The sequence below is a fragment of the Coptis chinensis genome, chromosome 4, assembly GCF_015680905.1.
Source record: "Coptis chinensis isolate HL-2020 chromosome 4, ASM1568090v1, whole genome shotgun sequence".
Taxonomy (NCBI): Eukaryota; Viridiplantae; Streptophyta; class Magnoliopsida; order Ranunculales; family Ranunculaceae; genus Coptis; species Coptis chinensis.
The window spans coordinates 47817138-47833204 of record NC_141459.1 but is presented as its reverse complement, the minus strand read 5'-3'; the positions used below and the strand labels follow the sequence as shown (position 1 = coordinate 47833204).

The window sequence follows — 16067 nt, the reverse complement described above, 5'->3', positions numbered from 1 at the left end:
TCAGGTTTGCATCTTTCCTTTTCATTTCATTTATGGTGCATGTTTGTTGATCACATTTATTTTTTCACTATTCGTTTACCTTCTTCTTCACTAGGTGCCCTCCACCAGTCTTGTTCCCTTTCTCCTTTAAATTCTCGTTCTTACAATGTTTGATTCCAATTCTGGTGGCTCATCCGTTACCAGATTTGCCAGATCTGTGTCCTCGACCCCCAGATCTACCGGCTCTTTTGCCAAATCTGGATATTCCAGCCCCACCGCTAACCAATCGGAGTCCCCTTCTCCTGAGCCAACTCATCCATCCATTGCCCCCTCCACCTCTGGGACCCTCTGCGCTTCCTCCCCCACCGTCGTATTATCGTAGACCTAACCTGGCTGCAGTCTAAGATGCATATGGTATTCCTGAGGACGTGGTCTTAGAACATGTGCCTGGTGTCACCCATTTTCCTCATCTAGTCCCACCGCGACTAGGTTATCTAGTAGCCACAGTGGGGCAAATAGCAATAAGTTTGCACTTCTCCCTATCTTTATTGGATGTTGAGGTTTGCAACCACTTCAATATCCCGCCTTGCCAAGGCATCGACAACTTCTGGCGGATTATGTATGCCGCTAATTACTACAACAAGTCAAATACGTACTCCACGGATTAACCTTCATGACATCACTACCCACTACTTCCTAAAGAAAAGCACCAAGTTTGGGAGTATAGGATATAAATCCTTCTGTGTGCGTCTGCAGAAGAAGTCTTTCGTTCTCCGCGTGACCACTTCTGACAAAGTATGGCACCACTACCCACTATACGTTTCGGGAATTTCCTTTCCACGGACCTACCACCTGAAGTATCCTTGAGGCAATTCCACTTCCTTAGAAGCAGTGAGTGTGGCTGGTTGTTCTACTTGCTCACCTAGGACCCCCCGTATTAATATATATCTTTTTTTCTGTGCTCCAGGTTGGATTCTGGATTTGCTATCACGAATATACACCGGTGTTTCTTCTGATATTTTTTCGAAGCTTCGTGATCTAGGGAGCGGCCAGTGCGACGTTCTCGGCATCGATCTTTACAAGGGCAGCCCGCTCCTCCTTGACCCCTCCCTCAAAGATATTGGCAAGTACCAGGGCCCTTTTACCGATTGCCGCCGCCCAAAGAAAGGAAACCCAAGCCTTCTCCGCCCAAACTCCATACAATAAAGCGCAAAGTTCATCGGTCCTTCAGGTTTACCACTAAGATATCTCATTCCCAGGTGCTTGCTCGAAAGGCCGCCGTCGGAACTTTGTCGACCACGCCCGATAATATCCCAAAATCATACTCCTCCATCATCGACTGGGAAGACGATTTTGCCAGCCTCATAGCCAGTTCCGCTGCCATGGACGTGTCTAAGCTCAAACTTTGGGATAGTGATTCTGATGGTGATGTGCCCACCGATGCCGCTGCCAAGGGCCCTCCTGCTAAAAAAGCTAGGGTCACCGCCTCCACCGCCTTAGCCAGTGAATCTCGACCGGTTTCACCGCGGCCAGTGGCTCCACCACGCCACTATGGAAAAGAGGTCGTTCCCATTAGTCCCCTACCCGCTGGGCCAGTAGAAATCTGGCATCCACAATTTGAGGTTAGGGATCGAGACGTCACCACCTGAGACTCCGCTTTGGACAATCCTGCGGTGGCCGCGTCCTTATTCTTCAGCTCCCACCTCCCCAGGGATCAAACTAATTATGGGGATTCCGGCTCCTTCGCCTCCCACCGGGCTACGATCTACACCGGTTGGGAAAGGGTACGTCCTTCTCCTTTGTCTTTTTCCTTTCTTCTTGTTAATTTTCTCTAACTTTGTCATCATCTCCAGCTGAGCCTCGATGTCGGTTACATCGTCTGCGGTCTCACCAACACACTAGATGCGCTGGAGTATGTGAAGAATAAGATCCACGGTCCAGAGGGGGTGGAAGGTGAAGTATGCATAGCTGGAGAAGGAACGAGATAACCCCCGCCTCACAGCGTTTAAACATCACAAGGAATTCCAGCGCGCTGAACAAGCTCACAAGGACTATGTGGCAGGCGTCACCTCAAAGATGGAGAGCCAGAGGGAGGCAGATAGGGTCATTGCTCAGGCCGTCCTAGACAAGTCATTGACGGATGCTGCTGAACACTTCAAGGCCTTAGCCTCCAAGAAGATTGCCAGGAAGCTAAACCAATAACTAGAAGCCCTTGCAGTAGCCGATCGTCTCCTCCCCACCCAGCCTCCTATTCCTGCCATTCCAGACTCTACAGCCCCATCCCAAACATCTGAGCTAGAAGCCGCCGTCCAGCCTGGGGTGGCGACTTCCCCTATTGATGTTGATGAAACTGTTGCGGAGGGGGATGGGGGGCAGCCATCAGAGGATGTGGCCGAAGATCCGAAGTGAAGGTCACTCCTGTGTTTTTTTGTCAATCAGACTACCCTGCGACCCACTCATGTGCTTTTGTAATACACTTTTGGCCTTGTATTTTTGGGGACTCCCAGAAGGTTATGATAGAAATTGTTTCCTATCAAACAATTGTTTTGGATATGCTTTCTGATCTATGTATCAATTTTTCCTTAGCGTATTGCAACTTACTCACATTACATAAGTTCCTCGTACCATGCCAGCACTTGCCTATCAAACACATTCATCCTACCATACTGTTTCTTTAACAACTGTCTGGGGGTAGCTCAGTCTACCCCCTAGTTGAATTGGGACATCATCGTCCGCTGCCATGGAGATGTTGGGGGCAGCTCAGTTTGCCCCCAAGTTAAAGTCGGACCTCATTGTCCGTGAAGGGCTCATCCCCCCGCTACCATGGAGATGTTGGGGACAGCTCAGTTTGCTCCCAAGTTAAATATGGAGATGTTGGGGGTAGCTCAGTTTGCCCCCAAGTTGAATTCGAACCTCATCGTCCGCGAAGGGCTCATCCCCCGCCATGGAGATGTTGGGGGCAACTCAGTTTGCCCCCAAGTTGAATTCGGACCTCATCGTCTGCGAAAGGCTTATCCCCCCCCCTGCTGCCATGGAGATGTTGGGGGCAGAACAGTTTGCCCCCAAGTTGAATTCGGACCTCATCGTCCGCAGTCTTTGGCCTAATCCAAATACATACGAATAAACACAAATCAGATGGAGGAAATTTGCTATCACTTTCATTGACATACTAAAGGGCTCAAAATATCATTACAAAGCTCGATGTTCACATCTCATAAAGCAGCTAAACTTTCCTTTAATTCAAAAACTATACACAAAGTTACTCATGGAACTTCTTTAACATTCTGGTGTTCCATGGTCGCTTGATGTTCTCTCCCAGGAGAGTCTGCAACCAGTAGGTCCCGGAAGTTCCAGCCTAGACCACGGTGTATGGTCCCTCCCAGTTGGGACCCAACTTTCCATCTGTCTCCTTCTTGGTGGCTGGGGTCACCCGCCAAAGCACACGGTCACCAACATTGAATTTCTGCGGCTTCACACACTTGTTATATTGTCTCTGCAACTTCCTATGGTACTCTTCCAATCTGATACGCGTGGTGTCCCTCCTTTCCTCTGTAAGGTTCAGCTCCCCAGCCAATAATGTCTCATTAACTCCAGCTTCAACATCTTTTGTTCTGGTTGTCGCGACTACCATTTCTACCGGAATCACTGCCTCCACTCTATATGCCATTACGAACGGTGATTCTCCGGTAGAGGTCCGCAGGGTCATGCGGTATGCCCAAAGTACCTGGTGTAACTCTCTGCCCAAGATCCTTTGTGTTCCTCCAACTTTTTCTTTAGATTATCCATTATAGTCTTGTTCGATGACTCTGCCTGCCGATTCCCCTCTGGATTGTAAAGGGTGGCTGAGAACCCTTGCTTCACTCTGAACGCTTGGAGAAATGCTTTCAACTTCCCCCCTATAAACTGGGTACCGTTATCTGTGATGATGGTGTGTGGGTGTCCGAACCTGTATATGATATTTTCCCACAGGAACTTCCTCACCTGTTCCTCGTTCACCTGTTGTAGAGCCACGCCCTCAACCCATTTTGTAAAATAATCTGTCGTGGCTAGCATAAACCTCCTTTTGCCGCTTGCCATGGGCAAGGGTCCAACGACATCCAATGCCCACATAGCAAACGGCCATGGGATAAAGACCTTGTGCAAGGGTTCAGTTGGCGCGTGTATCAGCGGTGCGAAGCTCTGGCATTTTCTGCACCTCTTGCCATATTTGGTTGCATCTCTCTTCATATGAGGCCAAAAGTACCCCTGTGATAGCAGCTGGTGAGCCGTTATCCTCCCAGCCGAATGGCTCCCACAATCTTCTTCATGAATTTCCCCCAACACCTCTTGCACCTTCTACGGTCCTAGACATTTCAGTAAAGGTCCGCTGACACTTCGCCAGTACAAATCCCCATCCAGCAAGGTGTATCTCTGTGATATATGTTCCATCCTCTTCCTTTCTCGCTTGTCCTCTATCTCTATCCCCGAAAGGCGAAACTCTTGATAGGTTCTATCCATCCCGGCTCTTGCTCAGTAGTTAGCCATACCCCCTCTTCCTCTGTGGTACTCGGTTTGCTCAGCACCCTGAGTTTGATGGATCTACCTTCGGTCCCAGGGAGTACCGCGGCAACATATGCCAATGCATCGGCATATCTATTCTCTCCCCTGCCTAGATAAGTAAAACTGATCTTTTCGAATTTGTCTGCCCTTCTCCACAATACCTCCAAAGACTTTGCCATCCTAGGACATCGGGCCGCGAACCCTCCATTGACCTGACATATTACCAAGTTTGAATCTGAATACACTATCAGCTCTCTCACACCCAGATCCCTGACCAAGTCCAAACTTGCTATCACTGCTTCATATTCAGATTCATTGTTTACCGCGGCAAAACCCATCTTCATTGATAACTCTAGGTGTGTATTCTCGGGTGTGACCAACACCACCCCAATTCCATTCCCTGTATTGGTAGCGGACCTGCAAAGACTCTCCATCCGTTCCGTATGTCCCAAGGATCCAGAGGGTCGTGGTTTTGGTCCACTTCCTGTTCCATAATCATCTCCTCCCCCCAGGTGGGGTCCTCAGCCGGAAACTCAGCCAGGAATTCAGCCATAGCTTGTGCCTTCTCTACGGTCCTGGCTTAATACTCAATGTCATAAGAACTCAGCATCACCGTCCATTTCAACATTCTCCCTGATTTCTCTGCCTTCAGGGCTTGCTTAAGCGGCAAGTTGGTCACCACTACCACCGAGTGAGCATCAAAATAAGGTTTCAATTTCAGCGCAGAAAAGATTACAGCCAAGGCAAACTTCTTACTTCTACTGTATCTTGTTTCGGCGTCTAACATCATCTTGCTCTGGAAGTACACCGGCCTCTCTGCCTTGTCCAGTACCCTTATCAGCACTGAACTGATTGCATACTTTGATACCCCCAAATACAAATATAACTTCTCCCCCTGCCCTGGGCGCGACAAGATTGGGGCCTTTCCTAAATACTCTTTTAACTCCTGGAAAGCCATTTCGTATGCCGCAGTCCACTGAAAGTCAGTCGTCCTCCTCAAGAGTAGGTCCAAAGGTCGGCACTTATCCGAGGACTTTGATATGAATCTATTGAGAGTTATGACCCTCCCGGCCAACCTCTGAACCTCTTTCACATTCCGTGGAGACGACATTTCCAATAGTGCCCTTATCTGGTCCGGGTTTGCTTCTATTCCGTGATATGTGACAATGTATCCCAAAAACTTTCCGGATGTCACCCCAAACGTACACTTTTCTGGGTTCAGCATCAGTTTGTGTCTTCGCAGTATAGAGAATGTTTGACTTAGCCCCGCCAGATGTTCCTCCTCGGTTATACTCTTCTCCACCATGTCATCTATATAGATTTCGATTCCCTTTGTGATTTTACTTTTGAACATCTTCTCCCCCACTCTCTGAAATGTTGCCCCGACATTCTTTAGCCCAAAAGGCATTCTGGTATAACAGTATGATCCTCCCTCCACTATGACGCAGTCTTCTCTTAGTCAGGACCATATATCACCACCTAATTATAGCCCATCGATGCGTCCATGAACGAGAAAATCTTAAATTTCGTGGTTCGGTCCACTAACTCATCTATCCGCGGCATAGGGTAGCAATCCTTCGGGCACTCCTTGTTGATGTCCGTAGAATCAACGCACATTCTTACTTTCCCGCTCTTTTTGGGGACCGCTACTACATTTGACTGCCATTCAGTAAACTTGCATTCGCGGATGATGCCAGCATATTTCAACTTCTTCACCTCCTCTCGAATTCCTTGTGTGTACTGTGGTTTCACACCCCTCATCTTCTGCTGGACTGGTCAGGCTCCTTCCCTCATATGCAATCTGTGACAAGCGAACTCTGGATCCAATCCGACCAAGTCCTCGACTGTCCATGCAAACACATCACTGTTCTCAGTTAACAAGGCAATCAACTTCACTATCCAATCCTTTGACAAACTTGTCCCTACATTCACAAACTTCACCTCCTCCGCTACCCTTATATTCACGACCTCAATCTCATCCATTGTCTTAGCCCCGACGAGCAGCTCCTTCTCGCCGGCCACGGTCTGTAATTGCTATGCTAGCTTGTCACCCTTTTAGGACGCCTCTTCATCTAGTGCGCAGACCAACCCTTTCACTGTCACCTGGTGGATGTTTTGTGCCGCGACCTAATCACCCCTTATCTCATACGTTCCCCCATTAGTCGGGAAGCGGATCACTTGGTAATAAGTGCATGGGATGGACTTCATCTCGTGAATCCATTTCCTTCCCAAGATCGTGTTGTATTACGAGTTAGTATCTACTATCATAAAACAAGTAAAAACCGTCACTGTCTCTGCGGTTACCGGCAGTACCAATTCACCTAACGGCTCCATCATGCTGTTATTAAAACAGAATAAGTTAGTTTGAGGGGGCTTCACTTGCTTCCTTTCAATGCCCATATCTTCCATCGCGCCCTTAAATAACAGATCCACTGAGCTTCCGCAGTCTATCAGGACCCTTTTCACCATGTAATTACCCATCGCTATTGTGATCACCAGTGCATCCCCGTGAGGAGAGATCACTGACTCCAGATCTTTCGGGGAGAACTCTATCTTGTCTTTTCCCTTGTTGGCCCCTGGAACTGGCCGCGGACCACCCATAACCTCATTTATTTGTTATAGACTGGCTGTCCTCCTCACCTTATCTCTGTGGGTGTTTCTTCCCAGCGTTTCTCCACTAAAAATAACATTAATCGTACCCATGTTCTTAGCCGCGGCAAGAACCCTTTTGGCCGGTTGCACTTCCTTGATGAACTCCTTCAACTTCCCTCTATCAATCATTCTTTCTACTAACCATTGCAAGGTGAAGCACTCATTGGTGGCATGATCCTGACCTGATGATATGCGCAAAATGGCTTTCCCTCTATTTCCCTAGGTGTGTTCCGCAGAGCTTCATAATATTGTTGTTCCTTGATCAATGGCAAGATTTCCTCCAACGGCTTGTTCAGCGGTGTTACCTCTATTTCTCGATATGGTTTTCTCTCCCTATAGTCTCTTCTGGCTTGGTCCCTGCCTCTTTCTGCTTTCTGAGTGTCCCCTCTGTATGTTCCCCCCTCTCTTACCGCGGTCATTTCCCTATCTCTCCGGTCCTCCACTCCTACGACTTGCACAGACTTCTCAGGCTTCCTGTGTCCCTTACTATTTCTCTGCAAAATATCCTCGTACCTTATATATCTCTCTACCTTCAGGTACAAAGCATGTAATGTAGTAACTTCGATCTTAGACACAGACTCATGGACTCTGGTTCCCTATTTCAATCCATGTTGGAATGCTATGACCGCGGTGCGATCATCCAGATTTTCCACTAGTAGCGTCTCTTCCTTAAATCTGCACAAAAAATCCCTCGGTGTCTCGGTGGGCTTTTGCTTGACATTAAAGAGATCCACGACATCTACTACCCTCTTTTTCTGGTGGATGAAGTGATCTACAAAGGCCTGTTCCAGTTCCTCAAACCTTCGTATATTCCGCAACTCCAGCTGATAATACCAGTCCGGCGACGCCCCCCTTCGGTGGCGCAGAAATATCATACAGAGAGCCCCATCATATACTTCTTTCCATAGTGGCATCTGCTACCTAAAGTGATGCAAATGGTCCACCGGATCCCCTTTCTCGTCGTATCTCTCAAACCGTGGTTGCGTGGACCTCTTAGGTACCTCGGAATTCCATACTGAGTTAGCAAGTGAGTTTTGATTTAGGCTGGCCACCACTTTCTGCGCCGCATCTTGTTTCTCCTTTTTCGCCGTGCGGTTGCGTGGACCTCTTTGTTGTTTCCGCTCCCCCCTAAGTGGTTTCCCTTTCTCTCCTCAACTCATCATTCTCCTCTCTAAGCCTCCCTACCTCCTCTTGAAGCAACCTAGTCACTTCCGCCACCGTATCCTCGACCTCCTCGTCCTCATCTCTACATTTTCCACACTCACTGTTTCTTCCTCAATGACTTCAGCCTTCCCCCTTTTGGGTCTCCCTCTTCCTCTTCCTCTCCCTCTCCCTCTTCCCCTCTTAGCTACTAGAGCCATGCTCTAAACTTTACTTTTTCTTACTAGGTCGTGACCAACTTGTTCCCACAGACGGTGCCAAATGTGTTAACCACAAAAATCGCTAACAGCCTCACTTGTCTCCCTCGTCTCTCTAGTCTCTCTCCATCTTTTCTTTCTCTTTTCCTCTTTCTCTTTCTCTACTCTTCCTTTTTATATCTTCCTCCCATCTACTCCTGTCCGTTGATCCCCCTTTCCATCCCATGATCGCAACTTTCCCACTTGTCCCTTTAGGGTTCCGCGGCCTGGCTAGCGTGCTCCCCTTCCTCATTCCTTATCTCGATTCCGATCTGACTCAGAGACCCTATTGGGTCCCACATCATATTAGGGTGCCGCAGACGTGATTCCCTGCTTCCCGCTCCCATCTCCTTATTTTACTCTGGGCCTGATGACCTGCCACCTCAATGGTCTTAAAATGGGTTGATACAGAACTCTAACTCAACTTCATGCAACTATGATTCATCAACACGAGAGGAAGATAAACAATCAAACATATTACTCTCATTTAAGCAAGCAAAAATGAATCATTTAAAACTATATAAATCATAAACATTAAAACAACCATTGAATCCTAATTCATGAATGCAACTGGATCAAATATAACACGTATTCTAAAAATAATTCTTCATATCCATCTATCAAAATTACATAGACTAAAACAAAACAATTAAGAAGAAATACTCGATGTTCATTATTATTATTATTATTACTAATTATTTTAAGCAGTGAATAGGTTCAAAAAATTAATCTCTATGTAGAATGACAATTAAAATAAGACTTGCTACCGTATAACACGAATTTTAAAAAATTTAGGATAATATAAACCCACTTCTAATATATCACCAACAGCAAGTTATATTGGCATGAACAAAGTTCAATATATTAATTAAGAACAATAAATCCAATACATATATTTAAAAATACTTGAAGGTGCAAAAATCAATGTGAAACTAATGTAACAATATTAATCAATCATGTCATAATTTATAGGCACGAAACACACTTATAAGACAAAATAAAAAAAATTTGTTTGCGGTTGAAGTAAGATCATCATTATATTAAAACATCCTCTACATAAATTCCAATATAGTTTACGACTACCAATTATCACAACTATTTTCATTAATCATTAATAACGCTGCATTAAGAAAACAACCTACACATGCATGTCTTATTGGTGAAACAATATTATCATCATATACACACGGTAATAGTTCATCTATATATAATAATATAAGAAAGCGTGTATACGCAAGTATACACATCTCAAAAGGAATACATGTATATTTTATTTATTTTTCTTTCTATTTCTAACTAATCACATCTAACAAATTAATCTCTTATATTTTACAATATTATTCATTCATTAAAAGTGTACGAGTGAGACGAGATAATTCCTCCAACACATAGGCAATTAGTTCCTCACTCAATACGCCATAAAGTCATCAATTATTGCAGCCCATTCAATATAGATTAAAATATCTCATTGTTTCTTGAATAATAATATAACACTCAAATAAAAAGTTCACAAACATGTTGTCGTACTTAATCCATAATCCATATGAAAATGAACACCAACAATAAAACAACATTATAGCAACACACATTGCTTTAGTAAAACTTGATAATAACTCACATATAACCACTATAACTACTCCTCCTATGGTAAGGAAAATAAAATAAAAAAACATTTCATATATACTCCACAAGAGTAACTAATATAAATATATACATTACATATACAAACAACTCAAAACAAATCAAGAAAAATAATTACTCGCTTCATTTTTCATTTTCCCTTTTTCTTTTCTTTGTAAAAATAAAACGACTAGCGCAATAAATTTTGAAAATAAAATTTCCTAAACATTACCAATAAACCACAATCTGAGGATCACTTAGACTCACCTAAGTCTAAGCTAACCAAGCGCTCTTATACCAAACTGTCATACCCCGAATTTTGACAAAATTAGAAAAACAATATTTGTTCCCGACTCTTCGACAATCAATAAGTCAGTTAGTTCCTCCACCGAGGCGCCTTAACATCCAAAGAATAATACAATATTCTTAAGTACAGTAATTAAGGTAGGTGGTTCCCCCACTGAGGCGCCTTAGCTTCCAATTCAATAATAATAAGGCATTTAGTTCCTCCACCGAGGAGTCTTAGCTTCAAACCGTACTAGATCAACTACATCTAATAATAAAATAACAAAACTAAAACTTACTCTATACTTATATTGGTGTAGGTTTGATCACAGAGTGGATCACACCTGCATAAATAATCAATTCAACCCACCTTTCTGCAAAACCATTGTGAATGCAACACAAATTTCAATAAAACAAACGTATCATATACATAATTCCAATCATCTCATTGAACCAACAAGAACAATCTCAATGACCAATTTCACAACCACAATATCAATGACCAATTTCACAGCCACAATCAATTATTTATTATAGATTTAACATACACTTTGATATATCATCACAATTATTAATTGTTTAGAGTTTCTTCAAGTGTCTCTAGAATCACATCGTCTCTATGTCTAACCTAGTTTCCCTGGCTACCACAATCGCTTCCTAACGCCGAACATGTACATCCACATGTCTCCCCTCACGTAATGAACCACTCTGTGCGTCATTATCCTAAGCGGGATATCGTATACCAGGGAACCCTCACACAAACGCCAGTAGGTGAGTAATGTCATTATTCGACATAAAATATCGCGCGTCTCGTTCTAAATTTTGCGAACGAGATAATCAAGTCACTATTTGGCTATGATTGCCCTACACATAGGTCAATTAGCATCTTATACGCTCTATATAAGGGTCAATCATATTACTTACGCCCTACACAAGGGCTAATCACATGAGTTGTGCTAGTTAGGTTCTAGGATTTTCGTTACGTAATTTATTCAAATATCATTTATTTGTATCTCATAACCATTTCACTCTTTTAGGTGCATGCCAATTAAATTATTGCACTAAGCCACAATATTTAGAAATATGTTCATGCATCTTATAACAACTTTCATTCTTTCACGTGCCAAATAAATCGTTGCACTAAGCCACAAGATTAGAAACATTATTATATCAATACATCTCATAACAATTTTCATTATTTCATGTGCTAAAGAAATAATTACACTAAACCACAAATTCTTGAAAATATTACAAATCTTCATAACCGCTATAATAACTTTTAGTAGCATCTCAAAAATATATCTAATCATTTATTTAATTATATCATTATCAAACAACAGTATCATATAGAATAATATTTAGTACATAAATTCTAACTTACACCGAAATGTCGTAATCACTCCATATAAATATTGCACAATACTTTTATAGCATTTCAACAATGTCATAATATTACACCAAAAATATACTTACATCTTTATTCATAGCTAAATAATTTCTAATCCATTCCACACACCTTTTAAACACCAAATACATGTCTTTACACTTAATACATTTCCCATTACAACGTTTCTACATATATCATGTGCTAACAAAATAAATATCATTTTCCATACGAAAATAACATCTAATGCATATATTGTAATAAATTCGAAAATCTATCATTTATTCATTTCATCGTTAAAACAAATTGGCTAACTACTATGTACACATTTTTCTTATCTTATTCTCTATTTTATATTATACAACGGTAGTAAGGACTATGGACTATTAATTAACTTCATGTAATTAAATGTAAAACGGGATTGATCTCCACCATTTCATGACAACTGCAACTATACACAAACTAATATTTAGCATTCCACGTACCAATATAAAATTAAATTGTGCATCTTTGTTTCTCAATTTAATTAAATTGAGAATCAACAATCAAATAAATAAATAAAGAACTAATTAGTGAGGTCTACTTACTAATACAATTTAATCATTTCTTTTTATCTATTTTAGGTTATTTAACGTTAATAAGTACTTTGTAATATTAAATTTGATTCATGCAAATAAAATGTAAACCCTTATAATTAAAACAACTATTTCAAGACTATTAATCATACACTAATATTTAACATTTCAAGATACGTAACATATATTTCTTTATTTTCTAATTAATTGAATGTAATATATAGGAATCAACAACCAAATAATTGAAAATAACTAATTAGATCATCATCATCAATGTCAGGATATTTATTAATGGGGTCTCTTAAGGGTAAATTCTATCCTTAAGGGCAGTTTGGTCTTTTGTGCAAAAATTAGATTTTTTAGGACAAAAAACATGGGAACTGAGATTCTAAGCATGCCAGGTCGAGAAGATAATGAAGATGAAGATGGAGACATTATAGCAGGAAAATTCGAAACCATTTTCGGGAAAGGGTCTTTAGAGAAGTTTATGAAACAGCGTGTGTTGAAAATCCATAAGGAAGTTCTCAACTGGAGGAAGACGGTGAGGGAACTGTAGAAGCAGACCGAGGAACTGTAGGAGTAGATATAGAAAAGTTGGATGTTACTGAGCCAACAACACCAATAATTATGTCGGTGATAGAAGTGGGGTCAACAACACAATGAGTGGACGACAACAATAACAAAGTTGCTCAAAGAGCTGCAGCACTAGTAAAAACCAGTTCATGGGTCGATGTGTTGGGCAGAGATGCAATGGGTAAAGAGACGTTAAGGTATATTCCCCCAATAATGGTGAATGGCAAACCAGTTATATATGTCAAGAGCTCTCAATTTGCACATGGTAATGGAAAATATGAGAACTTGGTGGTTAGGTACTTTATTGGGAAACGCCCTAGTTATGGGTATGTGGAAGAGGTTGTTAACAAGACATGGAGGTTGCAACACAAATTTACAATGCACTCACATGGGGAAACAATGTTCACATTTAAGTTTGATAGTGAGGAGGATAGAAGGAAGGTGTTGGACATTGGGTCGTTCCATATTGCCAGCCAATTGTTTGTAATAAGGTCGTGGAAGTTGTTCATTGAATCGGAAGTGAAGGAACTGAAAACGATACCAGTGTGGGTAATAATGAAGAAGTGCCCACTGGAGTTGTCGGGCAAGGAGGGGTTCAGCATGGTGGGGAGTGCCATTGGTATACCAATGTTTGTGGACAAGCTAACAGAAGAGAAAAAGAGGCTGGCATATGTGCGAGTGTGCATAGAGGTTGACATTGATTATACATACCCAGAAGGAACTACTGTTGTGGTTGATCAGAAAAAGGCATTTGAGATTAGTTTTGAATATAACTGGAAACCTCCTCAGTGCTCAGAGTGCAAGGTGTTTGGGCACTCGGACTCATAATGCGCTAAACAGCAATAGAAGAGAGGTCATATGAATCTAAGGAATGAGGTGTGGTTGGAAAAAAATAGAAAGAAATCAGACCAGAAAGAATCGGACGCAGCTGAACCAACAAAGAAGAAAGGAACTGAATTGGATGACCAGGGAAAGGAAGCAGACACTGGGGCTGAGGGCCTAAATGAAACTGAAAAGGGAGAGTGGGAAGCTCCAAGCAGGAAGCATTCAGTAAAGCTAAGGCACCAGATTTTGGAGGTAAAGGAAACCACTCCAGGGAAAGAAGTAACCCCTTCTGATGATGTAGGGAGTGAGGAAGCACAGGGTCCTCAAACTAAGCAGAAAGGAGAGCAGAGTATGCCGGATACAGCCACAAAACGAGATAACAATGAGAAAGGGACACTGAGGGAGGGTGGAACAGAGGAGTCTAGGCCCAAAATGCAAAGTCCAAGTGATCCCAAAGAAAGTCACAAACATGAAAAGGTGGTACACATACTCATAGGGCAGGGAATCGGGTCGGATTTGACCCGAATCCGACCCAACCCGAGCCCGAATAGTTCGGGTTCGGGCCAATTTTTATATCCGTTTATTTATTCGGGTAGGGTTCAGGTTTGGGTCTGTCGGATTCGGGTTCGGATTCGGATATATTTTTTAGGCGTTTTTTTAATTTTTAGTGTTATCCGGTCGGGTTCAGATATTAAATTTCGGATATAATCGCGTTCGGGTTCGGATATTATAAAACTATTCGGATTTGGATCGGATATAGCCATATCTGACCCAAACCCGACCCGATCCCTGCCCTACATACTCAAAAGGCTGGAGACTAGAGGCACAAGCAAGAAAGTAAGCACACATAGTGGGTCTCGGTATGGCCCCCTCGCCAATCAAAATTAATTTTATGATTAGTGTTGGCTGTTGGAATATTCGGGGGCTCAACAAGGGATTTAAACAGCATGAGATAAAGGCTATGATTAGGAAGTCAGAACTGAGTATAATGGGTATAATGGAGACAAGAGTTAAGCAAGAGAATGTGCAAATAGTTAGAAGAGTATGCTACCCTGGCTGGGAAGTTGAGCATAACTAACTATGAATATAGTGAATTGGGAAGAATATGGTGTTGCTAGAACCTGACGAACTGTACTATGCGACTCATTGAGAAGAATGAACAAAGCATCACCATGGAGACTACTTTGTTGAATGGGAAAATGTTTGTAATCTCAGTAGTTTATAGCTCAACTAATCGAGAGAGAAGGAATGAACTCTGGAGGGTGTTAATTCAGCTATCTTACACTATCCATAAGCCATGGATTGTCATCGGGGATTTTAACTCAGTATTGATGCACAAGATAGAGTGGGAGGAACTGAGACACAACCACAATACTTCTCGAATTTGATGCAATGTGTCACAATGAGTGGGCTGATGGAATTGAAATAGACGGGGAATTTCTTAACATGGAACAATAAGCGGGAATAGAGAACATGGAGAAAACTGGACAGGGTGATGGTGAATGATGAGTGGGTGAGTGAGTAATACATACATCGAGGCATAGGGGTAATTTCGGACCATTCATCTATTGTAGTGGCATCAACTAAGAGTACAGGGAGATACAAAAAATCTTTCAGGTTCTTCAACTACTGGATACAGCAAGAGGGATATACAGAGACCCTACAGGCAGCATGGAACACCCCAGTAGTTGGCAACCCAATGTTCACCTTCATGCAGAAATTGAAACACACTAAGAAGGCTTTGATAAAGTGGAATAGAGACAGAGGTCGGGTAGCAATAAAGAAAGTGGAGGCAGAGAAGGCGTTAGCGGAAATTCAGGAGCTGTTACAAGCCCAACCACTTAACCATGGGTACCATGTCCAGGAGAAGATTCTAAAGGCTAAGTTTGTCAAAGCAGCGGCCGCTGAGGAGTCAGAGAGCAAACAGAAATCAAGGGATCAGGTGGTGACGTTAGGGGACAACAATACGAAGTACTTCTTCAACTCTATCAAATTGAGAAATGTGACAAATAAGATAAATTGTCTCAAGGATGGGCAAGGAAAAGTATATGAAGAACTGGCTAACATTGGAAATGAATGTGTCAAGTATTACAAAGAGATGTACAGTCCGGATTTCCTAGAGACACTGGATTTTACAAAGCTGGAAGACACACAGGTTGACCCACTGGAAGGGAATATTCAGAATATGATGATTTGGGAGGTTACACGAGATGAAATTATTGAGTGCCTGGCTAACAT

The 16067-nt window shown here is 42.5% G+C and overlaps 2 protein-coding genes across 2 annotated transcripts; one reads left to right on the top strand and one right to left on the bottom strand.

The window, feature by feature from the left end:
• Positions 1 to 3334: 3334 nt before the first annotated feature.
• Positions 3335 to 3646, bottom strand: LOC147503765 (uncharacterized). The gene has a single exon (XM_086604954.1). The coding sequence runs from the start codon at positions 3644 to 3646 to the stop codon at positions 3335 to 3337; it is 312 nt and encodes a 103-aa protein (XP_086461080.1).
• A 9571-nt stretch (positions 3647 to 13217) lies between these two features.
• On the top strand, positions 13218 to 13832 carry LOC147503764 (uncharacterized). The gene has a single exon (XM_086604953.1). The coding sequence runs from the start codon at positions 13218 to 13220 to the stop codon at positions 13830 to 13832; it is 615 nt and encodes a 204-aa protein (XP_086461079.1).
• The last annotated feature ends 2235 nt before the right edge of the window (positions 13833 to 16067 follow it).